Source organism: Rhinatrema bivittatum, chromosome 11 (assembly GCF_901001135.1).
Source record: "Rhinatrema bivittatum chromosome 11, aRhiBiv1.1, whole genome shotgun sequence".
NCBI classification, from domain to species: Eukaryota; Metazoa; Chordata; class Amphibia; order Gymnophiona; family Rhinatrematidae; genus Rhinatrema; species Rhinatrema bivittatum.
Window position 1 is genome coordinate 25607127 of NC_042625.1, and position 18654 is coordinate 25625780.

At 46.5% G+C, this 18654-nt stretch overlaps 1 protein-coding gene across 2 annotated transcripts in view; it reads right to left on the minus strand.

The window, feature by feature from the left end:
* The window catches only part of NAA25 (N(alpha)-acetyltransferase 25, NatB auxiliary subunit), a 188087-nt gene that overhangs the window by 27114 nt on the left and 142319 nt on the right, over positions 1-18654 (minus strand). For both annotated transcript variants that reach the window (XM_029619559.1, XM_029619560.1), the window contains exon 22: positions 7402-7512. In XM_029619559.1, the coding sequence (XP_029475419.1) occupies positions 7402-7512 (111 nt within the window). The remainder of the gene's footprint in view (positions 1-7401; positions 7513-18654) is intronic.

The following is an 18654-nucleotide window of genomic DNA, read 5'->3' on the forward strand; positions in this document are numbered from 1 at the left end:
ATACTGAACTGGACACATAAAATGCAGATCATGAGAGCGTCTAAGCAGGTGTCTATGGAATTTCAAGGTCATAAGATACTTTTATTCAATGATTTTTCAGCGGCAATGACAGCACAACGAAAGGCCATGTCCCCGGCATGTACAGAGCTGCATAAGAGAGGCATCAAATTTGGGTTGCTTTATCCAGCTAAGCTGCGAGTTTCCCATGATAAAGTTCTTATCTTCACGTCTAGAGATGCTGCGGACAGATTTATAGCTACCTTGCCAGCCGCAGGGGAAGAATAGCCGCTGATTGCAGTCGGAAGTTTTCCTGTTGAGGAGCAAGGGGAGGAGGTCTGAGGATCCTGGTTCTTGTTAAGTTGCTATTTCTAGCCTTGGGGATCGACGAGGTCGGTCACCAGTTCTTATAGCTGCGACACGATCTAATCTGCCTTCGATATATTGCCCGTGCCCTTGGAGTATAACTGGCATACCAAGGTCCCCTTGATTGGGGGCCTTGTGGCTCCATCATGACTCTGAAATGCTGTTACTGTTGCTTGATTTCCTGTATAAGTTACGTTGTTGGCTCGGGGGGGGGGGGGGGGGCGTGGGGGGCCTAGAGGGGGGCCCTTTTCTCTACTGTTTGCAGGAGTGGGGGTGGGGGGGAGTGGCTTCGAGCCTCTTGGGGCAGGTGTTTGTGATATGGATTCTGTGTGTAGGTGAGTTGGTATGGCTGTGGTATGATTGGTGTAAATGGTGTGCCTGGGTTGTGAAGTTTGGTCTATTGGGAACGGGATGGGGGGGGGGGGGGGGGAGTCCTGGGAGACATCCTTTTCATTAGGATGTTAAGGCAGTTTTCTATGACTATTGGCCCAGTTCCTTATGATCCTGGGGGCTTAGGCTGGGGAGCCCCGGGATTTCTTTTTGTTGCCATGGCTGCTTTGTCATATTTTATTGGTAATATTTTTTAAGTACATCAGGCTATGACTACAGTAAAATGCACATCTCTTAATGTAGATGGTATACACTCCCCTATCAAACGAAAGAAACTCCTTATGGCTTTTAAATGTATGGGGTCGCAGGCTGTGTTTCTTCAAGAGACACATCTGTCAGCGAGTGAACATATCAAATTATAAAGAGAATGGGTGGGGCAATGCTTTTTCTCCTCATATTCGTCCAGAAAAAGAGGGGTGGCTATACTTATTCATAAACAACTGCCTTTTACATCTGAGCGGGTATGGCATGACCCTGAGGGTCGATATGTCATAGTTCAAGGCTTATGTAATCAGCAAAGAGTGGCTCTGTGTAACGTATATGCGCCTAATGTCTATCAGCATGTGTTCTTTACTCGTCTAGTGGGGATCCTGGGCGAACTTTCTGACTGTGCACTTTTGGTAGGAGGGGACTTTAATATGGTAGCCAACAAGTTGGAAGACTGCAAACCTCCTAAATCTGTCGAACCTAATGATAATCATAGGGGCCCTAATTTTCTGTGCCGGGAATTGCGCTTGCTGGACATTTGGAGAGCATTGCATCCTGGGGAGCAGGATTATACTTTTTTTTCCCATCCTCATGGGTCTTATTCCTGTTTGGATTATTTTTTGATCTCGGAATTCCTGTTCCCCAGGGTGACGGCCACTGCCATAGGCACCTTTGCCTTATCGGATCATGCGCCAGTCTCTGTTGCAGTAACATTTGGATGCAATCCCAAGCCCCCCTTTTCTTGGCGCATGTCTCCGGGGTTGTTCTTGGATAAAGAGTTTTCTCGCTACCTTGTAACCTGTTGGGATGAATATATGCTCCTCAATAATACTCCAGATATTACACCCCGGGTTCTATGGGAGGCAGGAAAGGCGGTAATGCGGGGACATATTGCCTATGTTGCTACCCAAAATAGGAAGTGCAATGCTGCGATTCTTAAGCTAACCGATGAACTGAAGCAGGCACAACTCAGGCATATCAGTGCCATGTCAGAATCGAGCAAACGTGCAGTAGATGAGTTGAGGGAAAATCTGCACATGCTCTTGTTTCAGCGAGCGTCCAAGTCTATGCGATATTATAAATATCAATTGTATAGATATGGTAATCGGCCCAGTAAGTTGCTGGCTAACTTGGTTAGGGCGCGGGGCCCTAAATCTTTTATAACTAGTATTAAAGATAGCTCTGGGTCCAGTCAAATTGCCTCGGCAGCAATCACGGAGCATTTTCTGGAATATTATAGTGGACTCCATGGGAAGAAGGACAGCCATACCCCATCAAGAGAGTCTTTCTTTTCTGGGCTCCCTTGGCCGCACCTCTCTGAGGCGCAGATTTTTTCGTTAAATCTGCCTATAACTGATTCAGAGATTTATGCCATTATACACGGCCTTAAGTTGAGAAAGGCGGCTGGTCCAGATGGCCTTGGGCCGGAGTTTTCTAAGATTTTGAAATTCCCTGTTTTACCTGCACTGCGACCCTTTTATAATAGCTTAGTTCAGGAGAATCCAGTGACACCCATGGAAAATCAATCCACTTTGCTCCCCAAACCTGGAAAGGACTTACAGGATGTGGGCTCGTACAGGCCCATTTCTCTTATAAATGGGGATTTAAAAATATTGGCAGCAGTGCTGGCAGCCAGAATCTCCTACTGCCCTCTGTGATACATGGTGACCAAATCGGCTTTATTAAGGGACGCCAAGGCGTTAAAAATGTGAGACGCTTGATTGGCTTATTAAATTTCCACTCTAAATCGGAAGCCCTGGTATTGAGTTTGGATGCTGAAAAAGCTTTTGATTCCCTTTCGTGGGATTATTTGTTTTGGGCTTTGCAAGCATATGGCATATCGGGCTCCTTTTTATCTTGGCTGCGAGCACTGTATGCTAATCCCAGTGCCAGGTTACTTATCAATGGTACTTTGTCAGAAGCTTTTCCTATTTTATGTGGGGTGCACCAGGGATGCCCTTTGTCTCCTCTTTTATTTGTGTTAGCCCTGGAACCTCTGGCTATTAAGTTACGCTTGGAGGATATATTTCAGGGTCTCCGCATAGGTCGTCATCAGATGAAGTTAGCATGATATCCTGTTGTTTGTGGGACAACCTCGGGTGAGCATTCCTGTCATTATACAATGTTTTACTGTTTTTCACTCTATTTCGGGACTGACCATTAATTTTTCTAAATCAGAAGCGCTTGCTCTAGACCCTGATGTGCAAAAACATTGGCCGGGGGGGTTCCTGTTCGCATGGGCTCAGAACAAACTGAAATATTTGGGGGTTTGGATCTCTCGAGACCCTTTGATCTTTATGCTCTGAATATTAAAAGTGTGCTGGTAGACTTGGATGCTCAACTGACGGCTTGGCGCTCTTTGCCCCTCTCTCTTTTTGGTAGAAGTGCTCCTATTAAGATGGTACTTATACCTAAACTCCTTTATAAGTTGCATATGTTGCCCTGCTGGCTTACTAGCAAAGATTTAAAGTGGTTGCAGTCTTCTTTTCAAAAATTTCTTTGGGCGGGGAAAAAAGCAAGGGTACACTATCAGGTGTTGATGTCTCCGAGAGGGGAGGGTGGACTTGGCCTGCCGGATGTTCGATTATACAATGCGGCTTGCCAACTTAGATTTGGGGGGGGAATGGATCCTCGATGAATATGCATATTGTGAAGATGGGCTGGTAATAAGTATGGTTGCACCTTGGTCCCCTCTGTACCTGATTCAGGCTAGTCCTGGGGCTTATCGGACCTTAAATATCCCCCTCACAGCTTGGTGCAGCCATGTCAACAGGCCTGGCGGTGGATAAGGTCTAGAGGAGGCCTGGAGGGTCTTTCCTCTCTCTTCATGCCCTTAATGGGCAACTTGGACTTTCTTCCAGGCCGAGACAACTATTTTCTTTTTGATGCATGGCTACAAAAAGGGTTTGCGTTTACTTTTTGCTTCTATGTTACTGACTCGCCAATAGTGCATGACTTTGCGTTTCTGGCCCGTGAATATGATTTACCAGCTAAACATTTCTATGCATATTTACAGACCCGTCACTATCTCCAATCCTTTCACTGGACTGAGGAGTCCTTTCGTCAGGAGTCAGCTTTTACGCAGCGTTTGTTTGATGGGGCTTTCAAGTGTAACTCTATTAAAGGATGGTGTGAGTTTGGTAGAAAGAAATCGCACTGCGCCGCATGTGGTTTCTTTAGCAAGATACTGGACTGAGGCGTGGACCATGGATATCCCTACTTCTTACCTGCTTTCGTGTTTTAAGCTTATGCCCAAAAGCCTACCAGATCTCTCTCTTCAAGAGCTACAATTTAAGATTTTGCACCACATTTTTTGTGACGATGTTCGCCGCTGTCGGATGGGACGGTTACCCTCCCCAAAATGTATTAAATGTCATCAAGCGACAGGTACTTTGGCACATAGACTGTTTCTTTGTCCAGTTCTGCGAACCTTCTGGACGAAGGTGCTTGCAGTAGTAGCTCAATGTACTGGTTCCTCTATTGGCTGGACGGGCAAATTGCTTCTTTCAGGTTTAAGAGGCACTCTTCCTTGTTACAAATTATCCTTGGATAAATTTGGTCACACTGCAATATTGCTGGCATGCCGCACGATATTAGCTGACTGGATAACACCAGATATGCCGCCCAACCTGCGGGCGTGGTTTGAACGGCTGGCCTTCTCAATGCAAATGGAGCGAATGGCCGCCATGGATAGTGAGAGAGAAAGGGATCTGCTATACCAGTCATGTTGGTCTACTTGTTATGACCTACTGTCATTGGACCTTCAATCTACTTTAACCGCCGCCGGTTATCACCCCTCTTGGAAGTGATTTGCTCTGCGTTTATTGTGCATTACAATAATGTCTGAATTTTGCAAAGGCCTGTGATGTTATGTTACTAATGTGGAATAGTGCTAACTATGGAGGGGGTGTCTCCCAGGGTAGGAGGGGGAGGGGTGGTGTAGGTTGCATGTATGGAATGTTAGCAGTGGTCTGTGGTGTGCTTGGGTGATGGGATATGTCTGAAGTTTAATCTGTTTTGATGGGTTGGGAGGAACACAAAAAGGGAGAGTGCACGGGGTGATGTTATAACTGATCTCGCTATAGTGGGGATTATTTCTGCACTGTCTTATACTGATAATATCTGATTCCCATTGTAATCTCTTCATCTAAGATTGGGTTGTTGATTGTACCTGTGTTGCTCTCTAATAAAAAAAGGATTTTGGGAAAAAAAAAATGCAGCGGTCAGTCCTTCCAGCGCAGTCTGCTGTTCGGAGATCCGCTGAGCCAGGCCTGGAATGGCCCGCAACGCAGTGAGCTAAGCCGGATCCATGGAGTTAGCAATCTGTTATGATAACGTGTGTTTTATGGATCCCTGGGTGCTGTGGAGATACCATGCCCATGGGGAGGAGCCCCGTGAGGGGTCACAGCACTGGGCTAGACTCGTGCACACAAAACACAGGATAATTCTTTATTATATAGCATGAAGATCTCCACCAGAGGTGGCAGTAGTGAGGCAGTCTGTGGATGTAGTCTCAGGGACCTCGGCAGAGGGAGCCTTTCTCTCCTAGATGATGTCAGGAGGTTCCGCAGCAGGTCTCCCAGCGAGGAGATACTGTGGATGAGATAGACTGAGAGTTAGAGTACTCACTAGGTTTTAGCTGTTGATATGCGATTCCACCAGGTATGTAGTTGAAGGTACAGGCACCGAGGCAGGGAGAGCAGGCCCTCGAGGAGCGAGTACCTGTTCCCTCAAAGGAACCTGAAATAAAGCAGAGGGCCCCCGAGGAACAGGTACCTAGATTAGCATATACCCCAAAGGGCAGAGAGAGAGAGAGCTTCCTGCGGCAGCAGGGAAGCGGCAGAGTACAGTAGACAGGAACAGATTCGAATCCTTGCTAACTTGGGGAGCTAGCAAATTGATGAACGTAATATACCCAGATGGCGTGACGTCAGCATGAGGGAACACCCTCAAGGTTCACGCCAAGGGTGGTACAAAGATGGGTTGCGCGCGCGCGCACCCTAGTAGGTACCTGGGAGGAGCAATGGCGGAAGGCTGCACCATAGCCGTTCTGGGGATGCCAGAGAGGTTGGCTGGAAGACGCGGCAGTAGCCATCTTGCCCAGGTAAGCGGGAGGAGCCGAGAATAAGGTGAGGCAAGCGGGGCGAAGCCGTCGAAGACCAATGGACTCAACATTGCCAAGGCACACTGGTTGGGAAAGCATTTCTTAGGCCACAAAAATTTTAAGAACATAAGAACATGAGAAGTTGCCATACTGGGTCAGACCAAAATCCATCAAGTCCAGCATCCTGTTTCCAACAGTGGCCAATCCAGGTTACAAATACCTGGCAAGTACCCAAACACTAAGTAGATCCCATGCAACTAATGCCAGTAATAGCAGTGGCTATTCCCTAAGTCAGCTTGATTAATAGTAGTTAATGGACTTCTCCTCCAAGAACCTATCCAAACCTTTGTTAAACCCAGCCTCACTAACTGCACTGATCACATCCTCTGGCAACAAATTCCAAAGCTTAATTGTGCATTGAATGAAAAACAGTTTTAAATGTGCTACTTGCTAGCATCATGGAGTGCCCACCTAGTCCTTCTGTTATCTGAAAGAGTAAATAACCGATTCACATTTACTGTTGTAGACCTCTCATAATTTTTTTAGGCCTCTATCATATCCCCCTCTCAGCCGTCTCTTCTCCAAGCTGAACAGCCCTAACCTCTTTAGCTTTTCCTCATAGGGGAGCTGTTCCATCCTCTATCATTTTGGTCGCCCTTCTCTTTTAATTATGAGTACAAAAGACAGAGCCATATAGTTGCTTCTTATATATTTTAACTTACTCTCTGTTGTTTCAGGCAGTCTCCAATTTTTCCTCCTTTCAATTGGCTGTCCTAGTGAAGGCTGCCCTTACTAATTTAAGGAGACAAAGTACTAAACTGCATTAACGTTATTTCAACTCCTGTTTTTTCTAAAGCATGTGGTTAATGCACACTAACATATGTACACTAGGTTGCATTAGGGGCAACACCAAGTCTATTGCAAAAGAATGCTCAACGGCTTATTACCTATTACCAGAGTGAAAAAGGGTGCATATCAGAAAGCACAAAATCTAACACCAATGCATTATTACAAAAAAAACGTAATTACACCTCAGCATTAATACATGCTTCATTAGCAGCTCATTAATACTGGGCATTAAACTACATCATTGGCCAGTAAATAAATCTGGTGCACGTGGCCAAAGCTGTGAACTGCGTCCTAAGCATCCTTGGGACTGATGGGGAAAACAGTGACTAGCCACCTTAATTTCATAAGGCACAAGGCTCTACATTTTCTTAACAGAGCTGGGATTCCGGTGTAATGCGATTCATAAATCTAATTAATAACTAACAACTGAACAGATCATTTCAGGGTCTTCATATTCTGAAAGCAAAACTTGGGTTTCAGGCTCCTACCATAGCTGCAGGGATGTCCTTTTTCTTCTTTTTCTTTTTTTGTAGATTTGATTTGAACGGTCGGAGCACACCACTACAGTAACTTGCCACCCAGAGAGAGAGAGAGATTGTCTGAAAGGGAAAAGATTCGCACCCACGTTAGTTATAGTGATAAAATAAAATGAGAGAACTCGATTATTTTATCACGCCGTATCAAGATTCAGATTTTAAACATTTATTTTTAATTATACCTTTATTAATTTTCAATATATTACACAAGAAAATGAGGAAAAAAAGAAAATACAGATCAAGAAATGATTTAAAAAACAAACACTATTATATATAAAGATAAAACAATATCTGTATAATCCTGGTTCCAATAATCATGAGGGAGAAAGAAAAGAACTATTAAGAAAAAAGCTAATAAGGAGGAGAGGAGTCAAACTCTAGTTACCAGGTCACCTTAACTTATACTCAGCTAAGAAGATAAAGTCACTCAACAGGACAATTTGGATATAAAGGTCTCACAATGTAGTGGGTCAGTAAACAAAACGTTTTTTGCCTGAAAGGTTACAAAACATCTGCAAGGAAAAAGGAAGCACCAATAGCTAAAGTTTTGTTATCAGGGAAAGGAAATGTCTTCTACAAGCCTGAGTTGCTCTTGAGACATCAGGAAATAAACTTACTTTCTGACCACAAAATAGAACATCCTTATTTCTAAAGAATTTTTCAAAGATTGGATCCTTGGCTTGTTCAGAGCAGAAAGATACTAATAATGTAGCCCTTTTAGATATCATATCAACAACTCTTTTAGAAAAGTGGTTATACTGGGGCTAGTCACCAACTCTTCGATCTCTCTCTGCTTAATATTGTTATTACCTCTTTGCCTCAGGAGATAGAAAATTCTAGAAATAGTTGGAATATTGTTTTCATCATAAGCCATTATCTCTTTAAGACATTTTTTTAAACACTTCAAAAGCTGATAATAGAGTATGTGGGAAATTAACTAAATGTACATTTTTTGCTCTCAGTAAGTTATCAACATTTTCCAACTCATTATACAACATCAAATTATCTTTAATATGCATATTTTCAGCATTTTATAATGCTTGAACCTTAGAATTTATCAAATTGACAGATCTTTCTACCTTGTACTTCGATAAAAGATCTATTAGCCATAACTAAGGAAGACAGATGAACATTTGACTGAGAGACATTTATATTCAATTTAGCTAAGATTCTTCACAAGTCTGTAAGGAGGCTCAGCAGATCTCCACTGATTCATATCAATATCAGATGATATATGTAAAACACTCACAAAATTAAGATATTGCATTTCTGGAACTCTCTCAGACTGGGCCATTGCTATAGTCTGCTCTATCTTAGTCCTGTGAAGAATAACTGGCTCCTCAGCCTGGAACACTTCATCGGGTATAGCCCCAGAAGGTTGAGGAGGTAGTTGACCAATACCTGGACTCAGAGAAGCACCGAGAGTGCCCTCATTACAGTCACTATTAGGCATTTCACTCACTCTCACCAGGTGAGTGTCCAAAGGGCCACTATTAATCAGAAGAGGAGAAGGAGGAAAGTAACTAGTCGACAGAGTATCTGTCAGTCTTCCAGGGGGTTGCTAGGTCCTGAGGGGACCATCCCCCCTGGTCGAGACAGCTGCTGCTAAGGGTTGAGGGCCCTGTACCCATTTGGAAACAGCTCTGGGGTGATATCAGGGAGCCCGGCTCACTCACCCCAGCAGGAGCAGGAGCTGTTCCAGAACCAGGGACAGCGATCGGGCAAGTTTGAACTTAAAAAAAACAAAACACAAAACAAAAAACATTTTTCTCATTACCGTGCCGACTCTCCTGTACCTTTGTTTTTGTTTTCCCGCCGAGCTGCGCCACCGTTTTCGCCGCGTTTGTTAGCTCTGATTTTTGCTGGGACGAGGATGCCCTGGGGTTCTTCCTTCTGCGTGTGCAGCTCGTCGCACGTGCAGCTCATCTCGCGCGAAGGCCTCTGTTCCGACTGCTTGCAGGGCGGGAAAGGATTCTCCGTTTTGCCTCGGGAGGGTCGGATTCGAGCCCCGCAGTCTGCCATGCGGCTGCAGACGAGTTGCATAGTATCAGCTGAGCCATTCCCACTGGGCACGGGAACAGCAGCCATCTTGGGATTGCTTCAGGTAGCCTCGCGGACCGCGATGGGGGAGGGGATTTTACCTTTTGCTCTCCCCACAGCAAATCCCTTCTGGGGGGGCGCTCCCACAGGTCCAGCCTCTCCTGTAGCCGAGGATAGCCCTGAGGGGGCTACTGATTCCTCTTCGGACTCTTCTTTTTCTTCGGAGTTTGTATTGCTGCTGCACAAGGCTTCTGCGGAGAAGATTTTGTTACAACCCCGGCACCAAACATCACGGAAGCGCTCCAGGTCCAGAGGAGGGTCTGAGCCACTTACGAGCAAACGGCCTTTATGGTCTGGGCCAGCTGAGACGGACTCGGACTCCACTTCCCAGGAGGATCCAGATCCCCAATCCAAGCCCCCCTGGTGGGGGGGTGGGGGGGGGACGGACACAGATCCGCAGCAAGACTTAAACTGGGGGTCTCAAGTGATGGAAAACAATGATCTGAAGGTGGTTCACCTCTTTAAGAAAGAGGAGTTGAATCCGCTTATTCCGGCCATTCTGGGGGAGTTAGGCTTGGAAGCCCCGCCGGCGGAGTCTCGGCTGGGAGCTATGGATCCAGTATTGCTGGGTCTCAGGGGTTCTATGGTTTCCTTCCCTTTCCATTTCTCGGCAACGGATCTGCTGTTTAGAGAATGGGACACCCCAGATGGGGTTGAAGGTCAGCAAAGCGATGGACAAGCTATATCCTCTGCCGGAGGAGGCATTGGATCTGCTGAGGGTCCCTAAGGTAGATGCAGCGGTGTCTGCTGTCACCAAGAAGACCACTATCCCAGTCACGGGGGCGATGGCCCTCAAGGACCTGCAGTTAGAACTCCAGCTCAAGAAAATGTTTGAGGTATCAGCGCTGGGGGTATGAGCGGCAATGTGCAGTGATTTTGCTCTGCGTGCGGGTCTTCAATGGGCCCAGCAGCTCCAGGCCAATGCCAGTCTCTCGGAGGGTGAGACTCTCCAGGCAGGTCGTCTAGAAGCAGTTATCGCTTACAGCGCCGATGCTCTATATGATCTGTTGTGGATGTTGGTTAGGTCCATGGTCTCCACACGTAGGCTTCTGTAGCTGCGGAACTGGGCAGCGGATGTCTCGTCCAAGGCCCAGCTCGGCTCACTTCCCTTTAAAGGCAAATTGCTCTTTGACAAAGATTTGGAAGACATGATCCAATCTCTGGGGGAGAACAAAGTTCATAATCTGCCAGAGGACAGACCCAGATCAAGAGGCTCCTTTACAACTCGGACTCGTTTTCGGGGTAGTAGAAGACCCCGACCAGCGCGATTGTCCGGGTCGTCCTTTCGCCCAGGTTTGAGCAGACAACAGTCGTGGTCTCAGTCCTTTCGAGGCAGATGGTTCGGTAGACCTGGTAACCCTCAGTCTGCTGCGGGAGCTAAGTCTTCGCAATGAGATACTGCCGGTCCATTCTTCGGTGCCAGTAGTGGGAGCCAGACTATTGCTCTTCTTTGAGGAATGGATCAAGCTGATGTCGGACCAGTGGGTCCTCACCGTGATAAGTCAAGGTTACACTTTAGATTTTTTACGGCGCCCTCAGGACAAGTTCTTGATCTCTCCATGTGCGTACCGAGAGAAGCGAGAGGCAGTACGAGGCACGCTACAACGTCTCCTAGACTTGGTAGCTATAACGCCGGTTCCGTCTGCAGAACAACGGAGAGGCCACAATTCTATTTACTTCATAGTCCCCAAAAGGGAAGGTACTTTCTGACCGATCTTAGATCTAAAAACAGTCAACAGAGGCCTTCTGGTGCCACGATTCCGCATGGAAAAACTCTTCGATCAGTCATCACCTCGGTAGGGCAAGGAGAGTTCCTGGCTTCTCTGATCTCATGGAGGCCTATCTCCATATTGGCATCAGGTCGGCTCACCAGACGTTCCTCCAGTTCTGCATACTGGGAAGTCACTACCAGTTCCGGGCTCTGCCTTTCGGTCTCGCCACTGCGCCCAGGACTTTCACCAAGGTAATGGTGGTGTAGCGGTACAACTCCGGAGGGAAGGCTTGTTGGTGCATTCCTATCTGGACGATTGGTTGATTCGAGCGAAATCCGAGGTTCTGTGTCAGTCAGCTATCCGCAGGGTCTACAACTTTTGAGATCGCTCAGCTGGGTGGTCAACCTTGCCAAGAGTCATCTGACCCCTTCTCGGTCTTTGGAATTTCTGGAGCCCTGTTCGATAAGGAGCAGGGGAAAGTGTTGCTCACTACAGAATGTGTGATCAAGCTGCAGGGTCAGGTGAGGGACTTGTTGTCCATGTGGGTCCTCAGGGTGAGAGACAGGGGCGGATTGGCCTATCGGGGGATCAGGCTTCCCCGGTGGGCCAGTCTAGCTGGTCACGTGGTCTCGACCGCGAGGCTCTTCCTCAGCCCAGCCTCAGCGCCTCCCAGCCAGCCCCAGCCGGAGACCAAGCCGGCGGGGGCTGAAGAAATTAAAATCGAGGCCAGTGGAGACCGAAGAAAAGAAGATGGGTGCCTCCCAGCCAGCCCCCAAGGAGACCACCCAGCCCAGGCCGAAGAAATAAAAATCGAGGCCGGTGGAGGCCGAAGAAAAGAAGATCAGCCAGCCCCCGCGGTAGACCAAGCTGGCGGGGGCCGAATAAATTAAAATCGAGGCCGGCGGCAGCTGAAAAAAAGACGATGGGCATCTCCCAGCCAGCCTCAAGCAGGGGCTGGCTGGACGGCGCCCATCTTCTTTTCTTCGGCCTCCGCCGGCCTCGATTTTAATTTCTTCGGCCCCCGCCGGAGACCAAGCCAGGGGGCCGAAGAAATTAAAATCGAGGCCGGAGGGGGCCGAAGAAGTGAACACCAGTGCTGCTAACCGCCGCCGGAGACCAGCTGTTCAACTGGGGGCCTTAGATCGGAAGGGTGCTTCTGTGTGTATGTGAGAAAGGAACAGTGCTTTTGTGTGTGTGTGTGTGTGTGAGAAAGGAATGGTGCTTCTGTGTGTGTTTGTGTGTGATGTATATGAGAAAGGAATCTGCCAGTTTAAAAAAAAAAAAAGAAATGTGATATTACATATACTTCAACTTTTGTGCTGGTAGCGCAACTTTTGAAAAGTTGGATGAAAGATGAAATTACTGAATTTTAAGCATCCCTCTTCTGGAAAATAAAATTTAGCAAAGTGGGTAGAGACAAATGCTAAAGCAAAAAAAAATTAAAATATTTAAAATGTTCATCTCAGCAAAATCACAAATTTAAGATACTGATGCCAGGTGGGGTTTGGGTTTTTTTTTTTGGAAGCATAATTTAAAGCATGAAGACTAGAATAGTTCCAATCTGAAACGGTTTTGCAATTTTTTTTCTAAGCCTTTAAAAAATGTATATTTTTAAATGACTAAGACTGGAATCTTCCCATTTAAAAGGGAAGTTGACTAAGGATGTCTTTCGGTTCCATATCTCCCACATGAATAATCATATGACTGATAGTTTGAAGAAAGACACTTGCTTTATTGCCTGAAAGCGTAAAACAAGAGAAGCTGTACGGTGTGGGTGGCTGTCCCTTGGGAGGACAGAACATGAAGGAAGGGTGTCATTTCGCCTTCTGATAGGAATGTGGTTTTCTTATTTAATGGTTGGGATCATCACTTTCACTTTTAGTAAAAGTGAAAAATGCTGCAAGTCTGAAAGCAAGGTGCTTCTGTGAGAGTGTAATGTGTATGTGAGATAGGGAGGGTGCTTCCTTATGTGTGTGGTGTATATTGAGTCAGGAAGGGTGCTTGTGTGTGTCAATGTGTGTGTGCAAGAGAGATGGAGCATGTTTTTGGCTGGCTTGTGGCTGTGAGAGAGGGCATGTGTGTGATTGAGCCTATTTGTAAGTGAGATACAACATGTGTGTGATTGAGAGCTTGTGTGTAAGTGAAATAGAAAGACCATGTGTGTGATTGAAATCCTATGTGTAAGAGGGAGCAAGAGCATTGTGTGATTGAGAGAGACTGGCCAGAGAGGTGACGTGTGTATGTGTGAGACTGATCAGGGAGATGACTGGTATGTGTATGCGTGAAAGAGAGGGAGAGAGACTGGCTGGGGAGATGATTGGTTGTGAGAGACAGAAACTTGTCTTGAGGGTATGACTGGTGTGGGTGTGGGTGTGAGAGAGAGAGAGAGAAGAGACAGGTTGTGGTCCCTAAGGAAGAGGACCGTGAAGACAGCTTCAGCAGCTACTGCTGCTTCTGGTGTGGCCTGCAAGGGAAAGGAGTAGGAGAACTGCTGGAGAGGGTAAGTAAAGGTGGCTTTTTAAGTTCATTTTTCTTGATTGACTACCATTTTAATTATTGGGTAGTATGTGATGTCTATTTGAAATATTTTATTGGTGTTTGGTAAAGGTTTCAAAATTTGCTTGAGTCTTTAATTATTGGATATTCTATTCATCAGCTGTTTTGAAATTATTTTATTAGTATGATTTTATAATTATGATTCATGATTTATATATCTTGATTTTATTGATTGTTTCATGAGGAATGGTGACATTTTTGTTTTTCCATTGTTGCACTGTATAGAGTCTGGCGTGATATGTTTTACAGTTTAGTTTTTGTCTGCACATTTCTATTTATACTTTATGTGGCTTTATTCTATATTTGGTGAGAGTTTGTGTTTTGCATGCAAAGACTGAGATGAAGCATTCTTTTAGCATGTGGTTTCTCTGTAGGGATCTGTAGTAGCTTGGCCTGTTCTGTTTTCCTGATAGGAGGTGTATTGATATTTTAGATTCTGGTGTAATATTTATGGTATTCTTTTTCATAGGTGGGGTTGTTATTCTTTGAGTTTTGGCAAATAGTACTGTGTTGATACGGGAGGACCATGCCGAAATATAGGGGTGTGTACATATATATGTAAATTATATATGTAAATTATATTGTATATGTAATTGGGTACCCATGGGCCAGTATGGAGAAAAATCCCCTGGGCCACTATTTTCCCACAATCTGCCCCTGGTGAGAGATTACTTGAAAGTCCTGGGAACCATGACGTCAACCCTGGGGTTGATCCCCTGGGCATTTGCCCAGATGCGTCCATTACAATCAGCATTGCTGTCCCATTGGAATCCTGTTTCAGAACAGTTTCACCTGCTGTTTCCTCTTATGGACTCAGTGAAATGCAGTCTCGACTGGTGGCTCGTCTTGGAACATCTGGAGTGCAGAGTTCCCCTGGTGATGCCCGACTGGACAGTTGTCACCACAGATGCCAGTCTCTCCGGATGGGAAGCAGTATGTCTGGGGAAGTCAGTGCAGGGGCAGTGGTCCACAGAAGAATCTCAGTGGTCAATCAACCGATGGAGACCAGGGCAGTGGCCCTAGCCTTACAAGCCTTCCTCCCATTCCTTCGGGGGAAGTCGGTCAGAGTCTTATCCGACAATGCAACCATGGTAGCCTATATCAATCGCCAAGAAGGAACCAAGAGTCAACCGGTGGCACTGGAAGCACAACAGTTAATGACCTGGGCAGAACAGCACCTCTTCAGCATTGCGGCATCTCACATTGTCAGGGTAGACAATGTGCAGGCAGACTTCCTCAGTTGTCACCATCTCGATCCCGGAGAATGGGAGTTGTCTGAGGCGTTCCAACTAATATGCAACACATGGGGCACGCCTTGCATGGATCTGATGGCCACATTCAAGAATGCCAAGGCTCCACGCTTCTACAGTTGTCGCAGAGAGACAGGCACCGAAGGCGTCAATGCCCTGGGTCTTCCCTGGCCAGCAAACATCTTACTGTATGTGTTTCCTCCCTGGCCTTTGATAGGCAAAGTGATCCGGTGTATAGAGATCCATCCAGCAGAGGTGATCCTAGTAGCTCTGGAGTGGCCGAGACGTCCCTGGTTTGCGGATCTGCTCAATCTGACCACCGCGGAGCCCCTATGGTTTCAGGAGTCCGCGGCTCTTCTTCATCAGGGCCCCGTCTGTTTGGAAGAGGCGGATTGCTTCTGTCTAGTGGCATGGCTTTTGAAAGGCAGCGGTTAAAGAACAAAGGTTATTCTGACGCGGTGGTGGCTACGTTGTTGTAGTCGCGCAAGCCATCTACTTCCCTGGCTTATGTCAGAGTCTGGAAAGTTTTTGAGGCCTGGTGTATGGATCATGCGGTAACTCCTCTGTGACCGTCAGTATCAGACATTCTGTGTTTTCTTCAAGCTGGACTTTCTAAAGGTCTCTCCTGCAGTTCACTTCAAGTACAGGTTGCGGAGCTTGGATGTCTTCGAGGTAAGATCCAGGGGGCAGCGTTGGCATTACATCCAGATGTTGCTCATTTTCTTCGAGGAGCAAAGCACTTACGTCTGCCGCTTCGCCACCCGTGTTCTTCCTGGAGCCTCAATTTGGTCCTTTCAGCTTTATGTGCTCTGCCTTTTGAGCCTATAAAGCAGACGATGCTGAAGAATCTCACGCTGAAAGTAGTGTTCTTGGTAGTGATTTCTTCAGCTTGTCGTGTGTCAGAATTACAGGCGCTGTCATGCAGGGAACCTTTCTTGTGGTTTTTGGATTCAGGTGTTTCCTTACGGACAGTTCCTTCCTTTCTTCCAAAGGTAGTGTCATCTTTTCACTTGAATCATTCGATCGATCTTCCCTCCTTTTCAGATTTGGACCGATTGGATCCTGTTGCTAAAGATTTACGGAACTGGATGTCCGCAGGTCTCTGCTACGATATCTGGAGGTTACAAATCCTTTCCGTATGTCAGACCATCTCTTTGTCTTGTGGAGTGGTCCAAAACGAAGTAATATGGCCTCAAAAACTACGACAGCTCGTTGGCTGAAGGAAGCTATTGGTTCTGAGCATTTACTACGTGGTAAGACGGTACCGGTGGGACTTCGTGCCCACTGTACACTGTCACAAGTTGCTTCATGGGTGGAATGTCATCAAGTTTCGCCACAGGAGATTTGCAGGGCGGCTACTTGGAAGTCTTTACACACTTTTGCGTGGCATTACAGATTGGATGTTTGAGCTCCGGATTCCGGGGGCTTTGGAGAAGGAGTGCTCCAAGCGGGCCTCTCCGGCTCCCACCCTAGGTAAGTTAGCTCTGGTACATCCCAGGTGAATGGACTGATCCGGGTACATACAGGGAAAGGACCAATTAGTTCTTAACTGATAATTTTTGTTCCTGTAGTACCACAGATCAGTCCAGAGCCCCGCCCGCTGCTGTGTACACAAAAGTAACGGAGATTCTGCTCGTGCAATTTTTTCTTGGTACTGGTACTGCATTCTCTTAATCGCTTGTTCTCATGGTTCAGTGGGTCCTGTTCCCAGTTGGGGGTTGGACTGAGCCTTATTAGATTGGGAAAGGTAGTTAGGTGTACATAGTTTGGTTATTGCTCCATTCTGCTTTGACATTGAGTAAGACTGAGGGACTGTGGGTGGCACCTTGGTATATATGGCAGGGTTGTTTTTTTTAAAACTTCTCTGTCTCCATCTCCTGGAGGGGAGGCAAAACCCAGGTGTCTGGACTGATCCATGTTACTACAGGAACGAAAATTATCAGGTAAGAACTAATTTTCCTTTTGGACTGCTCAACCCTCATTTCATTAATGAATTCTCCTCGATGGCGGTCAAAAGAAAAATGGCAGATGTAAACAATTTTCATTTAGTAAACATGCCTCAGAGATTTTTGGGGAGGAGGCTGCAAAGGCTGCGGATGACTCCGGTGGGAAAGACCACGAAAGTTCCCCGATTATACTCCCCATCGGCTCCGGACCTGATTTATCTTCACAAGATAAGCTATGAGATCTGATATCTGAACTGAGATCAGATATCTGAACTGAGATCAGATATGAAGCAACATAAAACTGATTTATTCGCTTCAATCTCAGAGATGTGGGAAGATCTAGCTGCACTTGGGGCCAGAGTTGATGAGCTAGACATCAGGGTCGAGAGCCAGGGTGAAGTGCTCAACATATTAACTGCACAATGGAAGATAATGCAGGCCGAATGCACACTTCCGGCCGACAAAATAGAAGACTTGGAAGATAGCAGTGTTGCTTACTTGTAACAGGTGTTCTCCAAGGACAGCAGGATGTTAGTCCTCACACATGGTTGACGACATAAGAACATAAACTGCTATACTGGATCAGACCAAGGGTCCATCAAGCCCAGCATCCTGTTTCCAACAATGGCCAATCCAGGCTACAAGTACCTGGCAAACACCCAAACACTAAGTAGATCCCATGCTACTGATGCCATTAACAGCAGTGGCACAGGAAACTTTGACTGGCACACTGAGCATGCCCAGCCTGCCGCTAACCACACATTCACATGGGGTCCCTCTTCAATCTTATAAGAGAGTTCGTGAAAAAATAAAACAAACCGAGAGAAAATCAACCCTGTGGGGTGATGGATGGATTTTGTGAGGACTAACATCCTGCTGTCATGGGAGAACACCTGTTGCAGGTGAGCAATTCTGCTTTCTCAAAGGACAAGAAGGATGGCAGTCCTCACACATCGGTGATTAAGTAGCTTCAGGCCGCTCTGAACATGTGCAGCAGAGAACAGGTGCCAACATGCACAACATCTAGAGCTGCAACAACCACAGGAGCAGGCCTGCACCCAAGGACAGGGCCCACAGAGAGAGAGAGTTGGTCTTTCAGGGCTGGAAGAGATTATGGAGGATGGATTGTCTGAATTGACTGTCCTGCCAGCCATCCTTGTCCAGGCAATAATGTGGGGCAAATGTGTAGAGGGAACTCTAGGTTGCTGCTCTGCAAATCTCGTGAATGGGTTCTGCACACAGAGACTGACATGGCTCATACTGAGTGAGCCTTGATGTGACCTTCAAGCTGTGGGCCTGCCTATGCGTAACAGAAGGCAATGCAGTCCTCAAGCCAATGGGATAAAAGTCTGCTTGGAGACAGCAACCCCTAGCCTGTTCTTGTCGAAGAAGATGAAGAGTTGAGAGGAGAGGCAGTGAGGCGCCATCGGCTCTAAGTAAAAGGCCAGCGCTCTCTTGAAATCTAGAGTGTGCAGAGTCCGTTCACCTGGTGAGTGTGAGGCTTTAGGAAAAAGGAAGGGAACACAATGGACTGGTTGAGATAGAACTCTGAAACCATCTTGGCAAGGAATTTCGGGTGTGTTCGAAGGACTACTTTGTCGTGACAAAATTGTCTATATGGTGGGTACGACACTAGGGCTT